The following is an 11,184-nucleotide window of genomic DNA, read 5'->3' on the forward strand; positions in this document are numbered from 1 at the left end:
TTGTATTTTCAACATTAAATGAGTATTTGTGAAAGTTGTTGATATTTTTGCGGCCCTGTCGTTTTTTTCGCTGCCAAGGTTTAGCCATGACCTACGGTACCGACGTTGGCAAACTGCCAAACTATATGCTGTAGTTCTATGCTTCTGTGGGGGTGGTCGAATTCGAAACTATATTTTGTTTATATTCATGATCATTCTCTGGTTGAAGATTCCTCAAAGTAAGTGTACAGAGCGTGGACAATTAAAACTGAATAAATTGTACAGAATATGTCATCTATATTTATGAAAGTAAAAGTAACTAAAATGATCTCCAAGGAGTTTACATGCAGATCGACAACAGCCAATGGGCGCTGTGTGATTAGCGTCACTTGTACAGGCCTGTACAAAGAGTATACCTGTGAGTAAAATACAGACTTTTTGTCTCATGAATATTTGCTCTAAATCTAGATAGGTATCAGTTATATGGCAGAAATCTCGAACATATATGGTACGGTTTTTCTTTTAATTTTACAGTGAAAAGTCTTATGTTTTTATCTTTAGGCTGGTTGCTGTGCGAACAATAGGACGTCTTACCAAGGATTGTGGACCCTTCTGAACAATGCCTGGCTACTCGGTGAAACTGAAGGGAGAGGGGACCGACCCGAAGTACTGCTGTTCCTGTTGTACTCTGCTGCTGAATGAGCCACGACAGACATCCTGTGGACATCGGTACTGTAAATCATGCCTGGAAGACCTGAATCGGTGAGTAGAGTATGGTAGCGTCGAGTTTTCGCTCAATTTTTTTTTCAGAATTCCAGTCAGAACAAAGACATCCCGCACGTGGCATGGGGCATAAGCAGTATACTTGCATATGATTGCAGTTTTATATTAGAAACAGTGAACATAAAGTTGTATTATCAGCAAACGTTGTAGTTAGTTAGCAATTTTGTATCTGTTTCTACAGAGTGTACCCTGAGTATTTTCTAGTATTTTCTGAAATGAACAAATGATCTGTTCCGACGGTAAATGGCCCCGTACAAACAAGGAGGTTAAAACCTCTTTGGTACCAATGAACCGTTAGTGTCCACAGCGTACTTTGTTAGGTTAGAGGATAAGGTCGTGAACTTTAAATGTCCTTACGTTTGCATTGAACCAGGACATCCAAAAAAGTTTCAAATGTGCACGTTGTCAAAGCTCTGCTACATACAAGCAGTTTTGCTCGCTATGGCAAGAATTTGATCACTAACGCGAGCAAAGCACGCTGCAAGCCAAGTTACAAGGGCTGTGAGCGAGGTTCGCCTTACCCTGGGAGCCAGACAGGACCGGGTAGCGAGCGAGGTTTGTTAGCAAGTTTTGTTCGGGGAGCCAAGGCAGTCAGCCCAACAATCTCACATTAGCACTTCGGGGGAGTTTAAGCCCGAAGGAGTTATATAAAGGGTAGGTCCTAGCTGCCCGATCCCGGATGGCCTCCAGGGTAGGTTCGCCTATGACTATGATCTATTTTTGTGAATGACGAACTTAGTCATAGTCATAGATGAATGTATTTTAAAACAGCTTATGGTGTAACCCCATGTACAATTGTATCTGATGACTCACAGGCAAACAAAGGTGGTAAGATATGGAACACCTGGCTTTGCTATGACGCTTGGCATACTGCCAAAGAACGATTTGTTTAGCGTCAATACCGGTTATCCGTAACCAATGACCTTTGCCCCTTCTGAGTAACAATGGTTTAAGGCCCCCTCTCACTTGACGTGCGGCACGCTTGCGGCATTGCTGCGTTCGTTCACTGCGGCACTGTTGTGTTAATTTCGCCGATTTTGTCTTGCACTCACACTGACGTGCTGCCGCGTTGCGTTTCTAGACTAAATGAACATGTTATTGACAATTGCAGCGTTGTCAATTTATGAAAAATCACCGTAAAATGATGAGAATGCCCCAAAATGAGATTTATAATGAAAAGATTTCCCTTATGATAATGGATTATATGGTACATATGCTATAAATAACCTTGAAAGACTTTTACAGTAAAGGAAATGACCCAAATGAACGGACACGAACTATATACCAGATTTCACTCGATGTGTACGTTTTGCACCATGTAACGTTATGTGTAATTATGTATGTTTATATGTTTATTCACCAATTTTGCAAATTTCTAAAATGAAAATGTTTGATATTTCATACTTTTTTTGTATAACGCTGAGTATTTCCATTGTCGGCGGATGGCTTGCCAGCCTATTGATGTCTAATTCTATCATATTTGTAAAAAGTGAGAAAAATATGGCCCATGGGTCTGAATGACTGCAATTTTGTATTTTATCGGTGGCAGGCTACCAGCAATGATTAGCTTGTAACGCAAACGCAAACTCGTTTTCATCCAACATAAATAATTTCTTTTTGAACGTTGTACGATAACCTTTATCTCTACATCCGTAGGTTAATCGATAAACCAGTTGCTTATTTTTTGTTTTCAAGTATAAAATACTGACCTACTTTCCATTAAATAAATCAAAAGATGTATTTTTAAGTTAACTCTGAATACGGATACAAGGTAAGTTTTCTGGAATTCGCAGTGTTTTAACTGGATCGACAACCGCTGTAAAATTATTAGAAATGCATCTAAAATAGTTTTTCGGTGATAAAATGATGTTTACTTTTGATTCTTGGTGTAAAATAGGCAAAATATATCCTTGATACTGTTTGGGGCATGGTGGCGGCACTGTTGGGGCATTGTTGGGGCACCGTTGCGGCACCGTTGCGGCACTGTTGCGGCACTGTTGCGGCATCTTGCCACTTGCGTTATTTTTAAACTTTTTAAAAAAGTGTGGCAATTAAAATTATTGCCATGGCGACGGTTTTATTGTTTATAAATATCAAGGATTGTTGTTATCAATGGGTTTTAATAGTCGTATTCCATTCGCCTGGCGATTAATGTTTAGAGAGGATTGCTGTCAAAAGGGGTTCTCTTGTGAGTGAAGGGTGAGCTAATAATGTGAATGCTTCTCATCAATTTTACAAATCAGACCTTCATTTACATAAATCATATCATCAGTTGATCATCTTCTCTAGCTAAATAACAATATGCTAGAAATATCAAAGTCTTAGCAAAGAAAGCTATTGTAGTATTTTCTAATAATTTATGTAAATGAGACCCTAATTTACTTGATGTATGTCTAATAACGTTCAAATATCGTAGTTGCCAAATGTTGCAAGAATGAAATTATCATCATCAACCACTTTGATATTATAACAATTTCTCAATGATTATGCAAATTAGATAACAATTTGTATCATTTTATGTCTATCTATATTTCTCTATTTTTAAATTGCATATGCTATATGTTTGACTGAGTGCCCTATTACGCGGCTATGAATTGATAACTGATGTAGAGTCATACGCGCACTTACGCCTCTAGATACGGCCGTTTTTCATGGTCCGGATGCGGCGCACCACTTACAAGTCACACATGTTGAACTAGAGTTCCACGACCCCATACCTTCGTCATTAATTATGCAAATAAGGCTCTCATTTGCATAAATTATATAACTTGATCATCTCCTTCACCAAACAGACGTGCGCAATATATGTTAAGAAAGGAGGATTTTGTAGCTTTTTCTGATAATTTATGCAAATAAGGACCTCATTTGCATAATCAATATACAACGATGTTCACCTGTACATAACTTCCAAATGCTACAAGTATGAAATTCCCGCCATTTACCACAATGACATGAAAGCATTTTCTCATTAATTATTCAAATTAGATCTTTATTTTGCACAATATATATCTATCAATATTCTCTTTTTAAGTTACAAAGGTCACATGTTGCAATGGTCCTATAATTGAACTGAGCATGTTTAGACGATTTTCCAATCAATTATGCAAATTAGCTTCCAATCTGCATAATTGATATAGAATTATATGAAGCATCACGTAACCTATCCACATACTAAAAATCATAACAATCCGTCAACCCCTTCTTGAGTTATTCCCTTTCAAAGTCTGACACTACACCTGTCCTGCAGTTCCAAAACAAGCCGCTAGGGGGCCCAAACCTATACCACTTACTCACGGCATCAAAAGCTGTCTACAACTTAAAATTCATAGCCGCGACATGTCCAGAACTCGAGATATCAAACAAGGAAGTTCCGCTGCAGTACCGTAACAGGCCGCTAGGGGACCCAAAATCTAATCGTTTCCAGGTCTCAACAAGACCTACCCACATACCGAATATTAATACAATCCATCCAGGCGTTCTAGAGTTATGGTGGTCTTCTACAAACAGACACACATACAAACGCTACCCAAAATATAACGTTCTTTAATGGCGATGTTAACTATCACATCGCTATCTCACAACCCCACATGTTATGCATCATTTAAGCTCAAACAATGCTTGTTTCACACATTAGTTTGCATTTTTGAAACAAAGATATCAAAGGTGAAGAAGGCCGCACCAAACTTTCCAAACTCCAAACGAACGAACCCGGAAGTGATTTCCACGACTCACGGGTCATTTTCCGAGGAACATATTTCAACCATCCTTTATCCCCTGTTTCAAATGTTTACATTTCCATGACCACCATACTACATACTACAATTCTGGTACGTCTGAAGTACTAGGCTTTTCTCAATTTTGCACGGCGATCAATCGAAAATCGCCTCGCGAGAATACACTGCTGTGCACACGTATATGTGCCCTGGTACCTGGTACTGGAAAGCATACCCGTGGAGGTAATGGTTCAGTCCGGTATGATGCGCGGCAAAACCCGGAAGTGATTTCCACGACTCACGGGTCATTTTCCGAGGAACATATTTCAACCATCCTTTATCCCCTGTTTCAAATGTTTACATTTCCATGACCACCATACTACATACTACAATTCTGGTACGTCTGAAGTCCTAGGCTTTTCTCAATTTTGCACGGCGATCAATCGAAAATCGCCTCGCGAGAATACACTGCTGTGCACACGTCTGGAAAGCATACCCGTGGAGGTAATGGTTCAGTCCGGCATGATGCGCGGCATGATGCGCGGAAAAAAAATTCCTGAGATGCCTGTACAGTTTTTAGAATTCTTTGCAAATGGTCGCTCACTATACTATTAGGCTCGCCAATCAGGCGTCGCCAAAAACGTCGCGCTTGCTTGCGGCACTTCTAGGTTTGCTTGCGGCACCTCTAGGTTTCGCGGCGGCACCTCTAGGTTCCGTGGCGGTACATCTGCGTTTTTGAACGCAGCAATGCCGCAAGCGTGCCGCACGTCAAGTGAGAGGGGGCCTTTAGTCAGCTCTTGATGGAAACTTGCTTCAAAAGCAGAAATACTGTATGCACCTTATCATATCAAGGGGAATAGAAAATCAGCAATCATGTAGCATAGCGGGAGCAGTACTAGTAGTAATAGTTTATATTGTGATATGCCTTAATATTTCAGGGTTTAGAAATACGTAACATATACATATACAAGCACGTATTTACAACAGTTCGATTGTCGATAATACATGAAAAATACAGCATCCAAATCTACAAACATTTACTAAAAGCTTTTACAATCTTGGTTATTCTGCGCGTTAACTATTTGACATTGGATTCCTCCCCTTATGTATTATAGTATAAGAAAGTGTTGATTTCTGAAACACAATTACTTTAAAACAATATACACTTACCTAAAACAAGATATGATATTTTCCATGATCTTGAAAGTTCATCTGTGTTGGTAGAAGTCTTTCTTGAACAAGTTTAACTGTAATTTCCAACACAAAAATTGGACTCACCCAAATTTTCGACTGAACAGCACCAGTTTGTGTCAAGGAATGAACAATCCACTGCTGCTTATGCAGACAGAATACGTGACGCAGTGAGCAGTGCTGTCATGTGTCCATCTGCATACCGTGACGTCATGACAGCAGTGGATTGTTCATTCCTTGACAAAGACTCGTGCTGCATCCGTGAATAGTTTCATCAGGTTGGTAGGTCACTGTGAGCAGCGACACCTGTCCTGCAGTACAATGTGAACCAGTCAGAACTGCCCTGAAGAAGGTGACAGACGGTCACCGAAACGTCGGTGAGAATAAAGCATTGGTTGTGTGAAAATAGTCTCTTTATTCAAAGACTGGTGCTGTTCAGTTGAAAATTCTGGTGAGTCCAATTTTTGTGTTAGATAGTACAATCTAACTAGTTCAAGAATGTTTTCCATGGTATTTAAGAAATATTCATTTTCCTTCAGGGCCAACGAAGGGCCATTTACATGTAAGGTACGGTCTTGTGGCGAGAGCATCAATATCAGAGAGGTAAGTCGATTGCTACTCAGTATTTAACGTAGGATACCTTTATTAAATCAAGTTTATTGCAAATTCTTGTACTTTGCAATTGTACTGTGCGGTTTGAAGGGAAACCAGTGCCGGAGGTCTAATCACACTTTCTTCTTAAACAATTTCTTGTCAATTTTTTTTCTACAAATCAAATCACATAAAATCAAATTTTTGTATACGCCTGTTTAATCGAACACACGGAAACATTTATTTAGAAGGTTATATTTTCAGTGTGTTTGTCAGTGTGTTTGTGTGTGTGTATGTCTTTGTGTGTGTGCGTGTGCTTGTCTGTGTGTGTGTGTGTGTGCTTGTTTGTGTGTGCTTGCGTGTGTGTGTGTGTGCGTGCGTGTGTACGCGTGCTTGCGTGTGTGTGTGTGCGTGCGTGCGCGTGAGTGCGTGTGTGTGTGTATGTGCGTGCGCGCGTGTGTGCGTGCGTGTGTGTGTGTGTGTGTGTGTGTATGTGCGTTCATTAGTCGTGCGTGCGTGCGTGTGCGCGCGCGTGTGTGTGTATGTGTGTGTATGTGTACTGTGTGTGTGTGTGTGCGTGCGTGCGTGCGTGTGTGCGTATGTGTGTATGTTCATTAGTCTTTTAGCTCCAAGGACAGACTGGGCCCTGTCGTTCCTGGTCGTGAACGTGATCCTGGAGAAGTTGATGGGTGGTGAATGTGGGGAGTCCAATGATACTATGACAAGAGGTACATGGTAATCAGATGACCTTTCATTTTGCTGCGGCGGAAGAACAACTTATTGTCTATGCTCATCATAGCTTACACACCATACATCATGACTTTCCCTAGATGACAACAATATCTATGTAACGTTAATGTACAAGTAGAATTAAGTCGTTTTGCTTGTCTTACTGCGCTTGGCTATATTATTCACCAATGTCTACATTATATTTTACTACAGGAGAGGACCTGAAGGAACTTCGGTGACTTCATGGATGTGATTTGAAGAACGAAGATTTGTAAAGGTGTGATTAAATTGTATGGTTCTTAATTTATTATACTTTTTATCCCTTTAGGTTACACAGCAACGGAGATGGACAGCATGAATGAACCAGCCCAGCAGTCTATACCTCTTACCTGGCTTCGAAGGGATACCAGGGTGGACTGCCTAGCATACATCTTCAAAGACTCCAGGAACTGTGCACCCGGTTTGACCAGCGACTTTTGCAAAGTTGGATCAACCTTAAACGGGAATGTCTTTAGGATCATTTTGATGAAACTCTCATGCTTGAAAAGGCATTTGTTCAAAGTTTTTTCTAAAACAAGTAACCATGCCTATGGGTTACTTGTTGACAACGACTCATTGATGGTTCCCATCCATGTGTATGTGTGTTTGTTTGTGTGTGTGTGTGTGTGTGTGTGTGTGTGTGTGTGTACGTGTCTGTTTAAGTAAAGTATGTGTCTGTCTGTGTGTGTGTGTGTGCGTGTATGTGTCTAGCTGCGTGTGTGTGTGTATGTGTCTAGCTGTGTGTGTGTGTATGTGTCTAGCTGCGTGTGTGTCGGTATGTGTCTAGCTGCGTGTATCGTATGTGGGCGTGGGTGCGTCTGTGTGAAAGTGTGATTGCGTTTGCATGTCACGATGTGTTTGTGTGTTGGTTTCTGCACACGCACGCGTCTGTGTGTAAGTTTAATGTGAGTGCAAAACTACATTGCACGGATCACTACAGTAATTTTGTCTTGCAGCGACTAGTCTTGATCTACTATCCAGTGATTCAGTCATTCTGATCCAACAAAAGCACATGTCACTCAACAGGGCATGATCTCAATGAAAATAACATCACCTCTGCCATCCATCTGTCAACCACACGGTTTGGTCCACGGTGTGTGGATGCAGGGATAGGGATGAGTTTCATATATACATATTGTACGTCGTACGCCACGACGCCATTATGATTAAAATTCAGTACAGATTTAACATGCAATGTTCTTGATAAACAGATATTTCCAGATAGGGCAATTGAGAAGGAGATTCAAAAGTTTGAAGTGTTCTGTGACAACAACGATGATGGTTGCACATGGGAAGGACTCCTACATCAACTTCAGGTAAATGATTCTTTAATGTTGTAAATGTTTATATTATTCTTGAATGATAGAGATTGCCCTTTGATTCGAAGTTTTAATTCTTTCTGGGTGTTGAATGGTATTAACGTCTCTAGCTGTTGTCGATGTGATGTCAACTGCTGGTGTTTTATAGTTACAATTTTGATTGTACAGGCTCACCGTGGTGAGTGTGAGTATGAGAAGATTGCCTGCATCCACAAAGACTGCGGGGAGAGAATCCCAAGAAAGGACCTTTCCAAACATCTTACAGACACCTGTGCCTTACGACCTAGTGCCTGTCAGTGGTGTAAGGAATCCCTCCCATTCAAGGACATTGCGGTAAGTCTTGACAAATGATATTTCTTTACAGAATAATTGAGCAGGGTGTTGAGTTAAACAAGCATTACTAAAAATATTCCATATGTTTTATCTTCAAAAAGAGGTTTATCTTGTTTGACCAAAACAACTTTTGTGATGAAATATTTTTCATGATAATCAGAAACACCAGGAGTCGTGCCCCATGGCCCCTGCCCGGTGTAAGTGGTGCGGTAAGAAGGGTCTGACTCGCTCACAGCTGCAGGACCATCAACATCCGCAGACTGGAGACTGTCCCAACATGAAACTGCCGTGTCACTTCGAACCAGTCGGATGTCAGGAGCAGGTAAGAGACTATTTCCCACACAAAAGCCACAATACTAAGAACCCATCGATTTTGTCATCGTCATTGGCCCTGTGGTCATGCTTGACTTATATGACTTTTGCATTCTGTAGCTGGAGAGGAAGCAACATGGCGACCACCAAAAGAAAACCATCACAGCTCATCTCAACATGGTTCTGGCCATGCTCCTCCAACTGGCAACAAACGTGGAGGGGCTCCGAGATGAGGACGTGGAGGCACGCGAGAATATGCGAGCTGCCATTCCTCGACTGGACAAGACCCTCAAGGACCAAGTAAGCAAGATTACTCAGTTAGAGCAGAGGATTTCCGATTACCAGTCCGAAGGGGCAACGGCGTCAGGATCAAGCGGCTTGAAGGCACTGGAGAATCGAGTGGAACAGATTCGGGCAAAGGTTGAAGACGTGATTAAGAAACTTGCAGCATGGGAACCCAGAGTCGGCACGTTTGAAGGGATCGTCGCCGTTCTCAATCGTGAGATCGAGAAGTGCAGCTCCCAGATGGAGGCATACGAACGACAACGTCGTCAGGACAGGGAGATCATCGAGACTCTGGAGAGGAAGGTTAGGTCTCTGGAAAGGATCATCGCCCTGAAGGACGTTGCCCTCGCGGAACAAGACCTCCGAATCCAGACCCTCGAATTGACCAGCTACGATGGCATCCTGACATGGAAAATTGCAGACTTTACACGTAAGCGTCACGACGCCATCACGGGAAAGACGGCAAGTTTCTACTCGCCATGTTTCTTCACCAGCCGTACAGGGTACAAGATGTGCGCCCGGATCTACCTGAACGGAGACGGGATGGGGAAGGGCACTCATGTCAGCCTGTTTTTCGTCGTCATGAGGGGGCACTACGATGGACTTCTGCGCTGGCCTTTCAGGCAAAAGGTCAGTTGATATCAACTATCGTAATCATGTTCTTAATCGGTCAACCTTCAGCGTTACACCCGATCTGTACAGCAGGCTATAAGATCATTATGCCTAGTGTAACAATGAACTTCCGTTTAAAGCTTATCAGTACCCACATTCATACTGACCATTCGAAAAGCTTGCCAAATGGTCCTTTTGTTTGTGCTGCCATGAAAAACACGTTTATTGAGTTGTTATAACTATTATATTCAGATTAAAGAAGAGAACACGAAGGAAAGAAAGATATGTAATGCCTGAGTAGCTTTATACTTTTTAATGCTACAGTTTTTCTTTATTCCTTTCGTTCTGAATCAAAGATTCATCTTAGATTTTATAGGCTGTTTCTCCTTTCTTCTTATTGATATCTCAGTAACAATTATTCTGCACCAGGTAACCTTCATGCTTTTGGACCAGAACAACCGAGAACACGTGATCGACGCGTTCCGTCCTGACCCGACCAGCTCGTCCTTCCAGCGGCCCACCAGTGACATGAACATCGCCAGTGGATGTCCGCTCTTCGTGCCGCTCAGTCAACTAGACAGCAGCAGCCACGCCTATGTTAGGGACGACACAATGTTCCTAAGGGTCATAGTAGACACCGCTGATCTCAACTGAAATTATTCATATTTGTTGAAGTGGTTGGCTTACAAATGAAGTGGGTTCTTGTGACGCAATCGACAGAATGTTCGATCCATAATCCATAGGTTCGAATCCGTTGTTGTGTCAACGATCTTGTGCCCAGGGGAAAGGCACTTTACACGACTTTCCTCACTTCACTCATGTGAAAATGAGTGCCTAGCTGTGGTTAGGGACGTCCCTCGGATAGGACGTTAAATGGAGGTCCCGTGTTGGTGGAGAGCCACACCTCGTGCACGTTAAAGAACCCACTACTGGCACTGCACTTATCGAAAAGAGTATAGGTCCTACCCGGTGTGAGTGGTTCAAAACCTACAGTCCTTTGGCCGCACATGGGACAATTACTGTCGTGTTGAGGTCAACTGAGTTAGCGCCGAATGGCAGCTGCTCCAGACACTTGCGATTTAGCCCCTGGCTGCGAACAGAAAGTAATCGGACAAACCAATAACAACAACAACACCAAATACTAGAATTATACTAAGGTCGACCAGTACCTCATTTAAGTAAAACCCAGCTAGTATGGCAAGTAAAATCACGTAGTAAGACAGATTGACTCTTTCTGTTGGTGTGCCACATGGATTGTGGACATTCAGATCCTAAAAAAGTGACGTACTAGGCACTAT

The 11,184-nt window shown here is 42.0% G+C and overlaps 1 protein-coding gene across 1 annotated transcript; it reads left to right on the plus strand.

Annotated features, from left to right (window-relative positions):
- The first annotated feature begins 535 nt into the window (after positions 1 to 535).
- On the plus strand, positions 536 to 10,760 carry LOC118409027 (TNF receptor-associated factor 2-like). Its single transcript, XM_035809899.1, has 7 exons — positions 536 to 742; positions 6,186 to 6,269; positions 8,237 to 8,341; positions 8,513 to 8,677; positions 8,838 to 8,999; positions 9,110 to 9,904; positions 10,316 to 10,760. Exons 1-7 carry the CDS (start codon positions 599 to 601, stop codon positions 10,538 to 10,540), a joined length of 1,680 nt encoding a protein of 559 aa, XP_035665792.1. The 5' UTR covers positions 536 to 598; the 3' UTR covers positions 10,541 to 10,760.
- The last annotated feature ends 424 nt before the right edge of the window (positions 10,761 to 11,184 follow it).

This window comes from Branchiostoma floridae, unplaced genomic scaffold (assembly GCF_000003815.2).
Source record: "Branchiostoma floridae strain S238N-H82 unplaced genomic scaffold, Bfl_VNyyK Sc7u5tJ_818, whole genome shotgun sequence".
In the NCBI taxonomy this organism is placed as follows: Eukaryota; Metazoa; Chordata; class Leptocardii; order Amphioxiformes; family Branchiostomatidae; genus Branchiostoma; species Branchiostoma floridae.

Coding starts and splice junctions, on each gene's coding strand:
- LOC118409027 (XM_035809899.1), top strand. CDS start 599: ATGCCTGGCTACTCGGTGAAACTGAAGGGAGAGGGGACCGACCCGAAG. Junction 743..6,185: donor GCCTGGAAGACCTGAATCGG/TGAGTAGAGTAT, acceptor ATGGTATTTAAG/AAATATTCATTTTCCTTCAG. Junction 8,678..8,837: donor TCCCATTCAAGGACATTGCG/GTAAGTCTTGAC, acceptor CATGATAATCAG/AAACACCAGGAGTCGTGCCC.